At 43.4% G+C, this 19,099-nt stretch overlaps 1 protein-coding gene across 1 annotated transcript in view; it reads left to right on the forward strand.

Moving 5' to 3' along the window:
• ALOX5 (arachidonate 5-lipoxygenase) overlaps window positions 1-18,777 on the forward strand; it is a 73,797-nt gene extending 55,020 nt beyond the window's left edge. The window contains exons 7-14 of the mRNA XM_031956703.1: window positions 575-721; window positions 2,610-2,813; window positions 4,325-4,411; window positions 10,861-11,039; window positions 11,382-11,503; window positions 12,806-12,906; window positions 15,822-15,992; window positions 17,746-18,777. Coding sequence (XP_031812563.1) covers window positions 575-721; window positions 2,610-2,813; window positions 4,325-4,411; window positions 10,861-11,039; window positions 11,382-11,503; window positions 12,806-12,906; window positions 15,822-15,992; window positions 17,746-17,925 — 1,191 coding nt within the window. The 3' untranslated portion in view covers window positions 17,926-18,777. The remainder of the gene's footprint in view (window positions 1-574; window positions 722-2,609; window positions 2,814-4,324; window positions 4,412-10,860; window positions 11,040-11,381; window positions 11,504-12,805; window positions 12,907-15,821; window positions 15,993-17,745) is intronic.
• The last annotated feature ends 322 nt before the right edge of the window (window positions 18,778-19,099 follow it).

The raw sequence follows: 19,099 nt of genomic DNA on the forward strand, positions 1-19,099 counted from the left end.
GTACTGTTCCCCTCTCGGGGCAGCCTGGAACTGGGGTGCCCTTGCTTGTGCTATCTTGCAGTTTGATGCTGGGCCAGAGGATCGGGGTGAGAGGGGTTGGGGGGCTTGGAGGGTGAATCAACACCTGAGCTCATGGTTTCACTGCAACCTTCTCACCCTCTATCAAACTGGGACTCTGAAATCACCCAGTGATTGAATACTTCAGGGATGGGGTAGGGGGACATGTAGAAATTAGTCTGACCCAGTCCCTCACCGTGGACCAAGATTTAATGTTGCTGGATTGTCCATCAACTTAAGTTCCTTGCAGGCTGGCTTCTATTTGAGAAAATGCATTTGTCTCCCATAATCACAGAGGTAGAGATTATGAAAATTGTACATCCTGTTAGACACAATCATTGGAGTGGTTAGTTTTACTAAACTACTTTTTTTTCTCTTTTCCTCTTTGTAACATAGGGTGGGTCAGTGGGTGAGGAATGGGGCAAGGCTATATTCAGAAATTAAAGTGATGTGAAAACAAAATTAGGTTTAAAATATAAATGTAGGAAAAAAAAGTGGATTCTCTTCCTTTTGACAGCAAGGGAACATCTTCATAGTGGACTATGAAATTCTGGATGGCATAGACGCCAACAAAACTGACCCATGCACCCCGCAGTACCTGGCAGCCCCCATCTGTCTGCTGTACAAGAATTTAGAGAACAAGATCGTCCCCATTGCCATCCAGGTGAGTCAGTTCTAAGGTAGCACCGGGCTAGGCCTGTTAGCATGTTGATTGTGAGGGCAAGCTGGCTGCCCACGACTCACCGATGCCCTCCTCAGCTGCTGTGTCCTGAGGGGGATGGGGCTTCATAAGCTGCAAAAACCTGGGATCCAGCCCTCAGTGGTGGTCTCTCCCCGAGAACATACTTTGTTAAGTTCCAGGGGCTCGTGGACAACTTGGCCGCTGAGTAATGGCATTTTTAGCAAGTGTAAGTCTTGTTCCTGAGTCGTGGAGGGGTCTCCATAAGCCTGGTGCAGAGTGACTGAACAAGGCAGAATGAGAAAGACACTCGGGCTGTCAGACAAAGAGCATGAGAAATGTGAAGGAGGAGGGTAACCTTTGGGTCAGAGGGATCTCTTCCCATTCTCATGGACTGGAGAAAGGGGAGGTGGAAACAAACATTTATTAAGCACCTAGGTCTGGCCATGGAGAGCGCTTGTCCAGAAGCAGGGCTCTCTGGAACTAGAGGCAATGTGGGAGGTGTGACGGGACTGGCCCAAGCCCTTCAGCTTGTGCAAAACTGAACTAGAAGCCGGGTTTCTTACCTCTCTGTCCAAAGCTCCATCGGCTGCTCCAAATGCTCACACCTAGGCTTAATTAAGCCCTAGAGGGCCAGGCTGAGCCATGAGGCAACTGGAACCAGCCACAGAATTTCCCTAAAGGATGAAATAAAGGCACATTCTAGCATTAGTAAGCAAATGCGACACGTTGAGACAGGGAAAGAAGGAAGGCAGTAGGGTCCAATGAGGAGCAGGTATTTCTTCAGCGTTCAGGAGAAAGATTTTCTAGCTTGAAAGGAACAGGAAGCCAAAATCCAGGACATAACCCAATCAACTCCAGAAAATCACATGTCCTGGATCAGGGAGTTTTAACCCTTTTTTGTATTATCGACTCTTTTTTGGTCTATGGACTTCTTCTCAGAATGATGTTTTTAATACATAAAATAAAATACATCATTACATAGAGAAACAATGATACTGTTATTAAAAAAAAATTTAAACAAATCCACTGATCTTTTAAATCTACCTATCTATGGATTTCAGGTTAAGAACCCCTGATCTAGAATTTAGACTGAATTTCTTTCTCTTGGTTCAGAGTTGAATATCTGTGACTCTTATTTAAAAAGGGGGATTATAGGACTGGGAAAGCAGTGAGGTATGGTAGGAGGGACAATAGGATGGGTAGGTTAGGGGTTCCCCCTGGATTCTGGTCCCGAATCTCGAGAACTGCTTTGAGGGGCTTTTCGTCCTTCTTCTTAATCAGTGATTAGCACAAACCCCAGTATTGGTGCAAGTGATGGGACATTAGACTGCAACACAAGAGACCTGGGTCCTAGTCCTGATTTTATGTGAACTCAGACAATTTTGGAGAGTCCAGACAAGGGCAACTGAGATGGGGAAAGACTTTGGTTGAGTCCCTGTCGTAAAAGGAGCAATGGAAAGAAATGAAGATATTTTCCTATAGAACAGATGATTCTCCTACTCTAATAATTCAAGCTGATCAAAGTGGAATGGGCAACATCAATAGGTACTGGCTTCCCTCCTGCCTGAAGGCCTTCATCCAGAGGCCGGATGACTCCCCATCAAGTATAGTGAAGATTTTGTTTGGGATAGGGCTGAACTCAATGAAACCTGAGGTCTTTTTCAACTCAGAGAAGGGAGAATGGGGATGTATTTCCATGAACTGTTTCCCTCTTTGGGCTGCAGCTTTTCCTTTTGTAAAATTACAGGGTTAAACCAGATGTGATTAAGCTTGGACCTTCTATGATTCTAAATCTTTCCAGATCACCAAGAGGTGTGCCCTACAAGTTAAGCATCCTAGCCTTTTTTTTTTCCTTTTCATAACTTTTCAGATTAATCAAGTTCCAGGAAATGAAAATCCCATTTTCCTCCCTTCTGATGCAAAGTATGACTGGCTTCTGGCCAAAATCTGGGTTCGCTCTTCTGACTTCCACGTCCACCAGACCATCACTCATCTCCTACGGACACATCTCATGTCTGAAGTGTTTGGCATTGCCATGTTCCGGCAGCTCCCAGCCGTACACCCCATTTTTAAGGTATAACAAGTTGTCTACTTTGCTTCCAGAGAAATTCAGGTGAGAAGGGACCTTGAAGAGAGAAGGGGAGGAAGAGAGGGGAAAGAGAAGGTAAGGGAACAAGAGAAAAATGAAAGTAGACAAGTTAAGCAGGCAAGATTGTGGTTGGCTAAGGAAGGACTTCTTGACTGATGAAATAATTTAACATTAGAGTGGGCTCCTTGAGCAGATGTGATGGGTGTGGTATTCCTAGAGCCAGAACTTTAAAAAAATTTCAATTATAAGGCATTTATTTTCTCTACCTCTTCCCCACCAAAGAAAAACAAAATCTTTGTAACAAACAGTCAAGCAAAATAGATTTCCACATTGGTCACATCTAAAAATATGTGATTCCTACATATTTAATCCATCTAATCTCTTCCAAGAGGTTAATAGCATTCTCCATCATTGGTTCTCTGGAATCATTTTTGGTCATTGACTGAACGGAATTTTTAAGTCTTTCAAAGATGTCTTATTTCACAAAGTTGTCATTGTATAAATTGTTTTCTTGGCTCATCTCACTTCCTTTTGAATCAGCTCATACAAGCCTTCCCAAGTTTCTTTGAAACTGTCCCTTTCATCATTTCCTACAACATAGTAATTTTCCATTATATCCCCTATGCCATCTTTCTGGGCATTGCCTCAGTTTCCAATTCTTTACCAGCACAAAAAGAGTTTCCATAAATATTGTTGTATCTATAGGTTCTTTTCTGTTTTTTGAAAAAAAGTTGCCTAAAGGCAGGTGAAAAGACTTTGGAACTCCTTCCTAGTTTCAGATTACTCCCATTTAATCTTTGTTCCATAAGATTCAGAAAAGAGGAATGTCCTCTGCTATGTGATTCATTCAAAATTAAACATACATAGTTGAAGCCCCTGCTATTTCTGGACACCTTTCTAGGCTCTAAAAATTTATAGAAATCAGAACAGTCCAAGCCTTTGAGCTGGCAGATATATGGTGCATATAAAACAACAGGAGGAACCCAGGATGGGAGAACCAAAACCAAAAGAAAGCCAAGTTTTCTGGGTTTTGTTTGAATAATGGCATGTTTTTCTAGTTCACTAGTGATCAATGATGACTAAAAATTAAATTATTTACCCTTCTGATTATGCATTAGTATCATTCTATGTCATTGAAGAGCCCAAGGGAAGAATGTAATGTACTCGACTCAAAAGGCATGGGATTTGGGGCAGATGTCACCTAGGACAGGTATCTCCCAACCTTTACAGCCCCACAAGCTACAATAGGTTATCTTTTGTTCAGTGAAATAGGTAACTTGATTAGTGTATTTGTGAAGAAAAATAAAGATTTAACTAACAGTGTAAAGAAATGAGGGGGTTTTTGAGACAGCTGCTCTAGGGCACCCATTGGGGCTCTAATCCTGCTGGGAAGCACCAGCATGAGAAGTCTGGGGTGGTAGGGAAAGGGTCCCTGCCTCACACACTGTCATTATGGGGAATCCTGGGTCTGACTTGCTTTATTGTTCCCTCCCCAGCTCCTGGTGGCTCACGTGCGCTTCACCATCGCCATCAACACAAAGGCCAGAGAACAGCTCATCTGTGAGTGTGGTCTCTTTGATAAGGTAAAATTCTCTTTCCTTTTCTTTTTCCACTTCCCCATTGCCCAATCTCACTCTCTAGAGCTGACTTAGGGATGTCATTCCGTCAACTAAAGGATCAGGGAAACTTTTCTGAGCCAAGACAAGGAAGACAAGGATGTGGAAAGTAAGTATAACCTGAGGCTTACCCAAATGTATGAAGGTAGAAGATAGCATTTTACTGAAACAGTTCAATTTGGCCGGACTTCAATCTGCAAATGGAGAGAGGTGAGATAAGGCGAAAGACAGATTGGAGCCAGATTTCTGAGTTTTAAACGCCAGACTGAGGAATTTGCCTTGTATCCATTGGGTAATAGGGAATCATTGAAAGTTTCTGAGAGGGGAGTGAAATGGTTAGATCTGGGCTTTTGAAGGATGAATTGAAAAGAAAAAAGACTGAAGACATGGTGATTAAGACAAGAGGCGATGAGATCTTACGAGGATGGTGACTCTGTGAGAAGTCTAGAAAATAGAGAAAAGAAGAGATGTGAGAAATATAGCAGTGGAATGGACTTGACACCTGATTGTTTATGAAGTAGGAGGGGGAGAGAATAGTCAAAGATAAATCAAAGGTCATTTCTGGGAGGATTACGATTTAGAGGAGGAAGAATGGGGATGAATTCCATTTTCACCATGTTGAATTTGAGATGCTGATAGGCCATTCAGGAGGAGATGTGAGCCTAGAATGAAGAAAATGTTAGGGACAGATAAATAGGATTGGGAATCATCATATAGAAAAAAGGAGTAATACGGGGCCTTGGTTGATACCCAACTATTTATATAGCAAAGGAAATTGAAAAAACCAAAAATGTGGCTTCTCCCACCAAAATACAACAGGGTCATGGAAGTCAGATGAGGAGACAATGTCCAGGAGGACAAAGATGTTAAGAGGAGTTTTAGAATTCGAAATCAAAGAGGTTTAAGAGTTTGTGGGATGAAGATGACAGCGAGACATGTTGGAGAGGATGTGGAAAAATTGGAATGCTAATTCACTGTGGGGGGAAACATGAACTGATCCAACCATTTTTGGAGAGCAATCTGGGATTATGCCCAAGGAATTACTAAACTGTTTCCTAAGCTGATTGAAGGGGGAAGGAATTTATGGGTTCCAAAATATTTCTAGCAGCTTTCTTTGTAGTGGCAAGAACTGGAAATAAAGGGGATGCCCATCAGCTGGAGAATAGCTGAGCAAGTTGTGGTTTATAATTGCAATAGAATGCTACTGTGCTATAAGAAATGACGAGCTGGTTGATTTTAGAAAAAGGTGGAAAGATTTGCATGAAATAATGAAGAATTAAATGAGCAGAACCAAGAGAATACCATAAATTGTAAAGCAATATTGTACCAAGAACAACTTTGAATGACTACTATAAATAAATATTCAAATCAACTGCAAAGGACCTATGAAGGAAAATGCTATTGATATTCAGAGAAAGAACTGAATAAAAGTATATATAGTATGATTTTTATATATACATACATATTTGCATCTAATGTTAATCATCTGTAGGGTAGGGTAAGAGAAAAAAGTTAAAAGTGCATAGGAGTATGGGACTACCTGCCATCTAGGGGAGAGGATGGGGAGGAGGGGAAAAGTTGGAACAGAAGGTTTTGCAAGGGTCATTGTTGAAAAATTATCTATGCATATGTTTTGTATATAAAAAGCTATAATAAAAAAGGAAATTTAATAAAAAAGTAATAATCAAAAAAGTGCATAGGAGAGAACAAAAGAAAAGCTAGAAGGAAGCACTAAGAATAGTGCAATAATCAGGGTAGCTTTGAAAACAATGTGTACTATTTAATTACATAGTTTTTGTGTTTTTAAAGTAGTAAACAGGATGAAATGGAAATTCGGGGTATATTGAATCATCTTTTTATGTTGTATTGTGTACATGGAAATGTTCTTTTTTTGTTTTTAAATTCAAAGTGAATATTTTTTTTTAAGTTTGTAAGATGATAAGATGTAAGATCTAAGATAGGATCACCCTTTTGTGTAGCAGAAGTAGAATGGAAGTATAGGTCATGCCAGTTAAGGAACTTCATGAATTGTTCAAATGGACATCACTGTGAGTGTGCCAAGGGCAGGGCAGGAGGAAAAGACTGTGATCCAGGTTCCTGACCTCCTTAAGAAAGGAGGAAGGGCGGTCCAGAAGCCAATAACTGGCAACAACAAGGATGTCGACAGGATAACAAGGGATGGAGTCACTTCAGCTCAGTTCAATGAGTATGTATTAGATCATGATGAAGAAATGCTTGTTGATTTCCAGGCACCGTGTGAGTCATTAGGGATGTAAAGGCAAAAATTAAATTGTCTGCTTCCAAAGAGCTTAAATCATCCTGGGGGGAAAGGAAATACACCCCGATGAGTAAATACCAAACATGTAATTTAGGGGCGAGATGAGGGGGGAGGCCCACCAGTGAGAGTGCACTTGCCAGCCCTGGACCTCAGCCATCGTTCTTCCTTGCAGTTCACTGAGGATGCTGAGGGAGGGCAGCCTCAAGTAGTGGCTGCAGGGAATACGAGGCAGGCCAGCTCCCCCTCCTGGCAGGCTCTGTCAGGGGAGGTAAAAGAGGAGCAATCAGCCCTAGAGATGGGCGAGAAGGAAGGCGAACAATGCTAGATGTCCATGATGGACATGATGGATGAAGGGATACTTTGTCAGCATTGTGCCCAGGAGACCCAATGGACTGGATGGGGAGCAAAAGAAGAAGGGATTTAGGGAGAAATAGGGCAGAGCTGGATAGGAATGACTAGAGAGAGAGAAGGGAAGAAAGGGTTTCTGTAAATGCTAATCAAATTGCAAGGGCTAATAAGGAGATCATAAGGTTTGCCAGCCTCAGGACAAAGGAAGCGCCCTTTCCCAAACTCAAGATTTTTTCTGACTTCCCCTGCACTTCTAGTGTCACCCACAATTATTTTGTATTCACTTAGGATATATTTATTTACATGTGTATATGTTTGGTAAAAAGTGAATTCTTTGAGGGCAGGAATTCTCCTTTTTGGCTTTGTATGACAGTTTCTTACACAGAACCTGGCAAAAGTAGACATTTAGTATATTGTTATTGAATAAAAATTGATCGCAGTGCTATATTGATTAAAATTGAAGACAAAAGGGTTAATGGAAGTGGTAATAAGTAAAGTCACATGGTGACGGAAATCACTGGTTCTGGGCAGTTTGTGACAGGCACAGACATTTCCTTCCTGACCCTTTCTATCACCGCCTTCTAAGGAAATAGTGTCAAATCTGCATGGCTTGGAGGACCTTATGGTATGTCAGGTGGGCATGGGCTCGGGGGGAGACGGGGGACTTGGAGGGTGGATTTGTTGACAACTTCCACCCTCCTCGGTCCTGGTTATTCAGGGCTGAGTAAGAGCTGAGAGGTGGCCAATGACCAGTTGGGAAATTACTACAACAAAACATAAGTAACAAGGGTTTAATTGAAGTGGATAGCAATAAAAATAGAAAAAGGATGATGGATTTGATGGGCATGGTGGAAGATTTATGACTGCTTGGTTATGGGGACCTGAGAGAATGAGAAAGGAATCAAAGATGTCTTTAGGTTGGATGATTTCTGCAGGAATGGGGAAGCCTACATTGTAAGGTCCTCAAGCGGGAGATGTCCAAGCCCACTTTGCATTCTCTCCCCCACTATCTCATGGGGGGACTCAGTCAGTTTTGAGATCAATCTTGATTTTTTTCCCCTTTTTTTGTTCTGGAACAGAGGAGCCAGGGATGTCCTCCAAGTGTTTCTTTCACTAGTCAACATCTTTTAAATTTTCTTTAATATTTTTATTTAACGTTTTGAGTTCCAAATTCTAGTCTTCTCTTCCTCCCTTCCCGCCACCCTCTCTGAGATGAGAAGCAATCATATATAGATTATATATGTGCAATTATGTAAAACTTTCAGTATTACTCATTTTGTATAAGAAGATTCAAATACTAGAAAAAAATGAAAGAAAGAAAGGGGAAGACAGGATGTTTCAGTCTGTATTCAATGTCACATTTTTCTCTGGAAGCAGATAGTATGCTTCATCGTTGGTCTTTTGGGATTGCTTTGAATAACTAAGTAATTTACAAGTCTTCATCGAACAATATTCCTGTTACTACATACAATGTTCTGGTTCTGCTCAATTCATTATGGATCAGTTCCTGTAAGTCTTTCCAGGTTTTTCTGAAATCTGCTTATCATTTCTTATAGCACAATAATATTCCATTACAATCATATACCACGGCTTGTTTAGCCATTACCAATTGGTGGGCATTCCTTGGATTTCCAATTCTTAGCTATCATAAAAAGAGCTGCCAGAAATATTTTTGTTTAAATAGATCCCTTTCTTTTTTTGATATCGCTGAGATACAGACCTAGTATTGGTATTGTTGGATCAAAGGGTATGCACAGGTTTATAGTCCTATGGGCATAGTTCCAAATTGCTCTCCAGAATAGCTGAATTAGTTCACAACTTCACCAATAGTTTGTTAGTGTTCCAGTTTTCCCACATCCCCTCCAAAATCCAACATTTTCCTTTTTTGTCATATTAGCCATTCTGATAAGTGTGAAGTAGTACTTCAGAATTGTTTTAGTTTGTATTTCTTTGATTAATAATGATTTAGAGGATTTTTCCCCCGTATAATTTTAATAGTTTTAATTTCTTCATCTGAAATTCTATTCATATCATTTGGTCATTTATCAATCAGGGAATGACTTGGATTTTTATAAATTTGACTCAGTTCTCTATATAGTTGAGAAATGAGATCTTTGCCAAAGATACTTGTTGCAAAAAAAATTCCCCCAGTTTTCTGTTGTCCTTATAATTTTGACTGCATGAGTTTTGTTTGTGCAAAAACTTAAATTTTATATAATAAAAATGACCTATTTTACATTTTGTAATGCTCTACCTTTTTTTGGTCCTAAATTTTCCCCTCATCCATAAATCTGACAGATAAACTATTTGATATTAATTTGCTTGTACCCATTTTGACCTTATCTTGGTATATATGAGATATTGGTGCATACTTAGTTTCTGCCTAGTTATCAGCCTTCCCTGCAGTTTTTGTTAATAATGAGTTTTTATTCCAAAAGTTTGGATCTTGGGGTTTATCATAGTAGATTACTATGGTCTTTTATTATAATGTAATTTATACTTAATCTATTCATCTATTGCACTGATTCACCACTTAGTACCAGTTTGAATAATTACCATTTCATAATACAGTTTGAGATCTGGCACTACAAGAACACCTTTTTTTTTTTTTTTGTATTGTTTTTGCATTGTTTCCTTTGATATCCTTGAGATTTTGTTATTCCAGATAAATTTTTTATCATTTTTTCTACCACTACAAAATATTTTTTGATAGTTTGATTGGCATGGCACTGAATCGATTAATTTAGATAGAATTGTCATTTTTATCAAATTAGCTCAGCCTACCCATGAGCAATTAATATTTTTCAAATTGTTTAGATCTGACCTTATTTGTGTGAAAGGTATTTTGTAGTTGGGTTCATATAGTCCCTGGCTTTATCTTGGCAAGTAGATATCCAAATATTTTATATTGTCTAAAATTATTTTAAATGGAATTTCTCTATTTCTCACCACTGGACTTTGTTGGTAACATACAGAAATGCTGATGATTTATATAGCCTGCAACTTTGCTAGCATTATAAATAATTTCAAGTTGTTTTTTAGTTGATTCTCTAGGATTTCCTAAGCATGACATCATATCATCTGCAAGGAGTCACAGTTTTGTTTCTTCATTGCTCATTCTAGTCATTCCTTTTTCTTATTGCTATAGTTAACATTTCTAGTACAGTATTAAATATAGAGATGATAATGGCTTTACTTCATCCCTGGTTTTATTAGGAAGGTTTCTGGTTTATTGCCATTACTGGCAATTTTGGGTGATGGTTTTAGATAAATATTACTTCTCATTTTAAGGTGAGCTCCTTTTATTCCCAACACTATTCAGCATCTTCAGTGGTAGATAAGAATAGGATGTTCAGAGAAGACAGAAAAGCACTTTTGTGTACCAGCCCTCTTGTGTTCTGTCCAAAGAATGCTGCATATGGAGTCAAAGGAGCTGGGTTCAGGTCTTGCCTCTCCATTTACTACCTGTGTGATGTTGGATGAGTCACGTACTCTCTAGTTCTCAGTTTCTCATCTCTTAGGTAGATGACCTCTAAGATGCTTCAAGCTCTAAATATAATCCTATGGTAGGATAAGTCTTATGACCCGAGTTCAGGTCCCACCTCAGACACTTAGCAGCCATGGGACCTGGAAAAGGCTCTTCCGCTCTGTGCATCTGTTTCCCGCCTTGTAAAGTGGGGGCTTTAGCACAGCTCCTGAGGCCTTGCAAGGACCAAAGCCTGATGGGAAGTGCTCTGTAAGCCCCTGGGCCCTCCCCAAATGGGGGTGATGAGTATCTCTCCTGTTCCAGGCCAACGCCACTGGGGGTGGAGGCCATGTGCAGATGGTGCAGCGAGCCATGAAGGAGCTGACTTACCAGTCCCTCCTCTTCCCCGAGTCCATCAAGGCCAAAGGCATGGACAGCAAAGAAGACATTCCCTATTACTTCTACCGTGACGACGGCCTCGAGGTCTGGAAAGCCATTCAGAGGTGAGAAGCCTGGTCTTGTGGGGCTGTAAAGAAGCACTAGGAGATTCTTCCCAGCCTTAGGGGAGGAAGGAGAAGGACAGATGATGATTGGAGGTCAGAGACAAATGTGGGATGGGCCTCACGGGTCAAGTCCCCTCGTTTCATAGCTGGGGACACTGGAGTTAAGTGGGGAGGGAAGGTCCTCGGCAAGGTGCTCTCAGCCCTCCCCCATTGCTGACTGAGGGGCAGCGGAGCTGCGTGCACCAGAGTGAGATGCAAATGCCGGGGGTCTGTCCCAGTCTGATCATAGGGATAACTGAGTGTGATGCTCTCAGGACATGAAGGTTTCTCCTCCCTCCTCAGTTTCACAGCGGACATAGTGGACATCTACTATGAGAGCGACCAGGTGGTGAAGGAGGACACGGAGCTCCAGGACTTTGTGAATGACGTTTATGTCTATGGGATGAGGGGCAAGAAGACTTCAGGTAGGAGGGCCCGACCTTCTCACAGTCTCCCCTTCCCTGCATGCATCCCTCTCCGGTCCTTACCTTTCCCGCTTTCTCGTTTCCATGGATCCCTCCCTCCCCACCTTCCCCAGCCTCTTCCAGCGCATGGAAGCGGCTTCTTCCTCCACTCTTTACTCGCCATCTCCAAGGTAGCGGTGTCCACGTTCCTGACAGGTGAGATCAAAGCTTTGTTCCCCATATACTTGTCCCCAGGAGGCTTTTTGGAAGAATGCAGTGTTCCCACTATCAAACACTTGTATGTCATCATGATGATGAGGACTGATCTGTACTCCCCAGGGAGACATCAGCAAAATGAACACCCCACCTGAAGTCCTTTCCCCACCTCCCAGGGCCTGGTCACCTTGAGCCAGCTCAAGGTGGGGGACAGTGCTCCAGACCAAAGTAGTTCTGGCTGAAATAATTTCAGAAGCTCAGTCCTAACCTCATTCCAGATGTCCCCGGATGTCAGCTTCATCCAGGGAAGAATATAAGAGCCCAAAACTGTTTAAGATTTTTTTGTGTCCCTCTCAGTACCTGAACACTAAATATGACCTAAGAACTCTGGCTAGTTCAGAAACAAATTTCAGGCAAGGCCAGACCTTCCTTTTGGGTTAAACTCATGTCCTCAGAGTAATAGGAGGAAGTTCCAGGATGGACTCAACACCTAAGACTATTTGGTGTTTACCTGGCAGAAATGAATAGCAAGATCTGTTATCTGGTATATTCCAGGAGCTCATATATGTTTAGCCACTAGGTGAGTATATCAAAAATAAAAGCTTGAACTTAGTCTTCAGCTTGACCATCTCCTCTGGGCACCACAAATCCAAGGGCACTAAGTCATTAAGTTAAGTCATCAGGTCCTTGAGCCCTCCCTTTGTGAGAGGGACTCAGACTATACTGGGGGAAAGGAGAGTCAAAGAAATAAGTTCTGTGGCTCAGACCAGATTTCAGGTGTGCTTGGGCCTTCCCCCATTTTTAGTTATAGACACCTGTGTAATTCACTGTTTCCTTAGACAGCCCAGACCACTTTTCAAGTGCTGAGGAATGTCTTTCTTATCTCAAACTGAAATTCACTTCCCTGTGATTTTCCGGCGGGTTCAGGGGGCAGCCTCTGCCCATTCCCCTCTTTGCCTTCTGGGAAATAAGATTTTGCCCAGATGCCCTTCATCTTCAGCAGGGCACGGAACTGCTCCAGTCTTAGGTCCTGGCTCCTTTCATCAATGGGCTTGGGAAAACAGTATGGAGCTTAATGCTGACCAGCCTGCTTTATCTTCTCTTCAGGATTCCCCAAGTCCATCAAGAGCAAGGAAAAGCTGGTGGAGTATCTGACAGTGGTGATCTTCACTGCTTCTGCTCAGCACGCGGCGGTGAATTTTGGCCAGGTACGGACCATTCACTTCTCAGGCGTCCAGAGCAGCAAGGGGCTGTTTATTAGAGGCCACAGTGGCTCATGTAGCAAAGGAGATCATGGATAGAAATCCACTGGGTTGTGGGGCATGTTGGCAGGTGGGAAACTCAATAAGCATGGAGCTTAACCCCCCACTCAACCCTGTGGTTGGTGCTTGGTGGGGATTGTGTCCATGGGCAGGGGTCTCTATCTTCAAGCCATTTAGGGAGGAGAAGGCTCATATATGCTGAATAATTTGAAAACAAACAATATGTACCCCCAAAGAGAATATTATGTATCATTGCAGGGAAATAATCACACCAGAAAGTCCCAGATCTCCTAAGTGCCCCAGGGTGTGGGAACTGGGCATGGCGTTATCAGGGAAGGCTTTTTGGGCAAACTGGATATTAGGATGCATTTTAAGAAAACGTTAGCAACTTTAAGGAGTCCCAAGGGATTAAAGAAGGCAGACCTGAAAGAGGAAAAACATCAGCAAAGAAACGCAGAAATAAGGGTTCCTGTCCCCATTAGGGGCTGTGGGACTGTGGGATCATCAGAGGAGAGCTGGGTCGGCTGCCTCTGGTCTCCACAGAAGTGCGACCAACATCCCTGGTCTGTGAGGCTGCTTGGGACGCTCCACACGGTCAGAAAGACTTCAGGGCCCGGGTGCCGTCCCTAAATCTGTCCTTTGACTCATCTCCAGAGCGGAGTGTGTTGGAACAAAGAAGTCCTGGCAGCAGGGCAGGAAAGCCGGGGGCATTTGTGTTCTCATGTTTCGTGTGTTCATAGTAGAAAGTCTTGTAGAATGCTGCAAGCTGTATGTGGTTTGGGTTATAAATAAGCCCAAAGGTTATCCATGAACAAGCATTTATTAAACACCCACTGTGTGCTTAGCCCCGCCATGCTGCTTTCCAGCCATCCTTGTCTTCTCCAAGTGAATTTCTGGCCTCAGACGCTCAGCCCCTGGGCTCTTGATGGGGCAGGAACCTCTGTGGATATGATAAGCAGACCTGACCCTCCTCTATTTTAGCTCTAGACACTAGCATTCCTGGAAAGGATAAGCCAATCAGGAGCCCCGCTCACCAGCGCTAGACATCTCCAGGCTAAATACCCTTTCCTAGAAATCTCTCCCTGGTCTGTCTTCCCCTACTTAAGGGCAGAGATTGTCTTGCTTTTGTATTTGCATCCCCAAGACATTCTGGCACAAAGTAAACCCTTATTCGCCAGGTCCATTTGCTACATAAAGAGGGGGTCAGTGAAGTTTCATGGGGGCTTTTCTGCCATAATTGGTCAAGTAAACTTGTGGGGGGAGGCCTTCATTCAGTGGAATTTGCTGCTGGAGTTGTTTTTATTTACAATTAGCTACTGTTATTCTGCTTTTTTCGCCCCATGTCCTTTCATAGAAGTTTTCCACATTTCTCTGAATTCCTCATATTTGTAGTTTCACATCGTTAAATAATATTCTGTTAAATTCATGTGCTACAATTTATTCAGCTGAACTAGTTGACAGGCAGCCACTGTGACTCCAGTTTTTTGCTATCACAGAAAGTGCTATTGCAAGATATAAAGCCTTTTTTATAGTCCTTGTCCTCCTTAAGGTATCTCACTCATCAGGTATTGCTGGGTCAAAGAGAATTTTCTTTTTTTCTTTTTTTGCTGAGACAATTGACTTGCCCAGGATCACACAGCTAAGGAAGAGTTAAGTGTCTGAGGTCACATTTGAACTCAGGTCCTCCTGACTTCAGGGCTGGTGCTGTATCCACTGCACCACCTAGATGCTCCTCAAAGAGAATTTTCAAAGAATTCACTCACTTGTTTTCCAGAAGGAAGGTTGGACGGAATCAGCCAGTTGGGCAATCACCATATATATACACAACTCCACTGCAGGGTACATCCATCTGTCTTCCACTAAATTGGCAAACATGATAAAAGATGCAAATTGTCAATGTTGGAGGAGCTGTGGGAAGCCACTTCCCATTCTAAGTGCTCAGAAACCATCCTAAGACACATTTTAGAATAATTTGTCAAGTTTCCTAAAGCAGCTTAGCAAGTAGATTTCATCATCTTTTCCTTTCACTTAGAAAGCACTTATACGTTTTTCATTTGTTTATTCGTTCATTGTCTTTCTTGAAGGTTGGGACACTTGCAATCTCCAGTCCACAGGCTTCTCTTCCATGCCCTCATTCATCTCCTTTCTCTCCATATTGTCTCTCAGAACAGCTGAAATCCGGGGATGCCCTTGTCTCCAGCATCCCTTGATCTGCTCCTATTTTGTAGAATTATTTTCAGAGAGCAGCAATACAGCTCAGCAGTCCTGAGCAGGGCTTCCAGTATCCTGGGATGCTACTCATTACACCTGCTGCCCACTAGACGTTCTCCTCAGTTATCTTGGGAGTCATTCTCTATTAGCCATTTTTGAGGTAGCCTTGCCAGTCTGATAACTGTTCTCCTCAGTAGGGGAAAAATACACAAAATAGAATTCTGCCTTCCCCGTCATCTGTTATTCATTCACTGGACCAGCAGCATCCTCGGACCTATGGTCCTGCTCCCAGAGCCCACATCCAAGGGAGCTCTCCTGCGGAGAAGGGCCCAGCCCTCTCTGCTACCTGCCAGCCCACACCACCTCCTGGGCAGGGAGGGAAAGACAGGAAGCGAGTCTCGTTATCACCATCACCTCAACCATCACCTCCCTCTGACTCCCAAGGCGACATCCCTGGGCACTCTCCTCTGAGAGGGTCATGGTCTCCGATTTCCTCCCCAAACCCCTAACTGGGTGGCTTGCACAGAGTAACAGAATTCTATTAGCTTGAATTAGGTGGGATTAATCAAATGAGGGTGGGACAAAAACCGGTGAGTGACAAACCCTGAGAGCCCTCACGCCCGTCTGTCCGTCTGTCCCCTGGCCAACAGTATGACTGGTGCTCCTGGATCCCTAATGCGCCACCAACCATGCGGGCGCCTCCCCCGACAGAAAAGGGTGTAGTCACCATCGAGCAGATCGTGGAAACGCTGCCAGACCGAGGGCGCTCCTGCTGGCATCTGGGCGCCGTCTGGGCCCTGAGCCAGTTCCAGGAAAACGAGGTAAGTCCAGCAGTGCTGCCCTTCTTGGAATATTTGGGGGGAGGCAGCACATGGCAGAGCGGCTTCCGGGCGGGCTCCCGACACACGTTGGCTGTGTGACTCCCTGTACCGCATTGGGGCCATTGTCTATGAGCATCTCTGCAGGCATACTGACTTGGGAAACCACCCATGAACACCGTCCGTGTCCCACTGTATTTTCCATGGTTTGTCAAACCACACTTCCCAGTCACATTTTAACCAGGTCCAGGCTGTTCTGGGGAGGGGCAGCCCTAGTATTTGACGCCTCTGTTTTAGGCAGCCCCCCAAAAGAACCTTACTGAGCAGCTGCTGATGTCCTGAGAGTGGGGGCCTCCCCACTGGAAGCGGATCACCAGTTTGGACAAAAGCAAAAGTGCCATTTGAGAAGAGTCAGGTAGTTGATGTGAGAGAAATTATCCTTACTGGCAATACTAATAGCTAGTGTGTATATATACTATATGCAATAATACTAGCTAGTATATCTATACTGTAATAGATGCAATATAATTATATGTAATTATAATAACATATATATACATACATACATATATAAAAGTTATTATAATTACATATATGTTACATATAATATAATATATATATATACTTTAACATTTACAAAGGACTTTACAAATATTGTCTTATAATTTTACTAATGAGTAAACTGAGGCTGATAGACTTAGATGACTCACTCAGGAAGTATCAGAGGCAGTAGGTTTCACACTCAGGTCTTCCTTCCTTCAGATTTGGCGCTCTCTCTCTCTCTCTCTCTCTCTCTCTCTTTTTTGCTATTGTTCAATCATTTCACGTGATCCCATTTGGGATCTTGGCAAAGATACTGGAGTGGTTTGACGTTTCCTTCTCCAGCTCATTTTACAGAGGAGGAAACTGAGGCACACAGGATTAGTTAAGTGACTTGCCCAGGGTCACACAGCTCATAAGTGTCTGAGACCAAGATTTAAACCCATGAAGATGACTCTTCCTGACTCCAGAGAAGACATTAACCACTGCTCCACCTAGCTGCCCCTACATTTTGATCTTCAAAACCCTTAATGTCCATTAGCTCATTAATCCTCTCAGCCATCTAGCTCATGCAATAACACCCTTGATTTTATATGTGAGGAAGCCGAGGTGACACAAAAGAGGAACGAGCTTCCCCAGGAGGTAGTGAGTTCCCCATCACTAGAAGGTAGGTAGCGATCATTTGGGGGAATGCATTGCAGCAGAGAATCCTTTTCAGGAATTGGTTCAATTTGATGGCCACTGAAGTCCCTTCTGACTATGTGATTTTACGAGAAAGGGTTGGTTCAATGACAGCCTACGTAGGGGCCAAACTAGGGTTCTAGATGTACTTGTCTTTCCATGTAACTCAACATTTTACTCCTACGAGAATGTAAACTCAAGGGCTTGGGATTCATATCATTGATTTGGAGTTTTATGGTCCTGCCCTTTCCTCATTTTGAGGAACTGAAGCCCAGATGCCTGGGATGCCTGGGATCCCAAGGCATGGTTTCCTTATTTGTGTTTGTGTCCCCAGTGGTGAGCACCATGCCAGGCACCCAGCAGGCCCTGACTGAATGTCTGCCTGCCTTATTGCCTTGTTGTCTCCATGGAGTGCTTGACCTGGAGAGGGAGCAGAATCCACTCCACCAGAAGCAGTGGATGGGCTTCCACGTGGGCAGGGGTGGGCAAGACAGTGGCAAGGCTTAACCCGTGTGTGTCTGTCTGGGTCCGTCAGCTGTTCCTGGGCACGTACCCCGAGGAACATTTCATCGAGAAGCCAGTCAAGGAGGCCATGGTCAAGTTCCGTAAGAACCTTGAGGTCATTGTCAGCGGGATCACCGAACGGAACAAGAATAAAAAGCTGCCTTATTACTACCTGTCACCCGACCGGATCCCCAACAGTGTGGCCATATGAGCCGGCCCCCAGCTCAGCGCTAAGGTCAGGAGGAATGTTCTCTCACTGCCTCAGAGGGAAGGCCTTCATCCCCTTTGGGGATCATAGGAGGCTTCTGTGGTGTGTGTCTACACCTAAGCAAGCCTTCTTTTAGCAAGAACCTCTCCAGACACAATACTAGGCCATGTAGCTTACGTTGTCACATTTAGGATGTCAAGCCACAGGATGTATGATAATATAGCCGCCGTGCTGACAAGGGCCTTCTCTACAAAGGTCTTTGTGCTCCAGCAAAGTGTAAAAATCGCTACCCTACCTCTCAATTACTTCCATTGCCACTGTCCAGCAGGGAATTTGTACCATCCCTGTCATACCCGAGATCCAAATGATCACAAAATCATTTCTAGCTTGCTCTGGAGAATGGCATTTTCTGGAACTGAAGATACGTGCCTTTCTAAAAATAGTACCAGAAAGTCCCTCTCACCTCATCCTGGGTGTCACACATTGGACTGCTGCCTCTTCCCTCAGTCCTGGCTTTGTTTCCCAGGCTTCTGGTAACTGAGCCCTTTTGAATGATGTCCAGGATCAGTTGGCAGGAACCCACGGTGAGTCATATCATGAGGAGTTCAGCCATTTACCCAACATGGCAAGTTTAATTCAACCACCCGATGACCCTCTAGTTTTGTTTAGAACGCCTGGCTGTGTGGCCTTCCCACTCCTCCCCCCTTGAGGACCCTGCAGGAATGGAAACTATAGCTTTGAGAATGAGGAGCAGTAGCAGAGAGCTCTGGGCAGGTGGGTTTTAGAATGCAGAGCGATTCCTTACCATTTTCTCCTTTCTTTTTCTTGTAATTAATAAAATTAAAAGATTTCGCATTTCCGTTACTCTTGTTGCCATGATTACTTTGAAGGGAGCAGGGGAGACATTCCCCATGCTATCATTACCAGGTTAGGCCAGGTCTGGGAGGTGGGGCTAGAGCTGGGAGCTGGCCCGGAACTCACAATAACATTTCCTCTCCCCCTCTACCACATCAGCAGTAACAATAATTCTAATCCAAATGGAGCTTTAAGATTTGGAAACATTGCAAACATTAATTCATTTTATCTTCAAAACAACCTGGGGAGGTAAGTGCTCTTTTCCCTGAGATTTTAAGTGACTTGGCTCAGGGTCACATGGGAAGTGTCAGATGGGATTTGA

Source organism: Sarcophilus harrisii, chromosome 2 (genome assembly GCF_902635505.1).
Source record: "Sarcophilus harrisii chromosome 2, mSarHar1.11, whole genome shotgun sequence".
NCBI classification, from domain to species: Eukaryota; Metazoa; Chordata; class Mammalia; order Dasyuromorphia; family Dasyuridae; genus Sarcophilus; species Sarcophilus harrisii.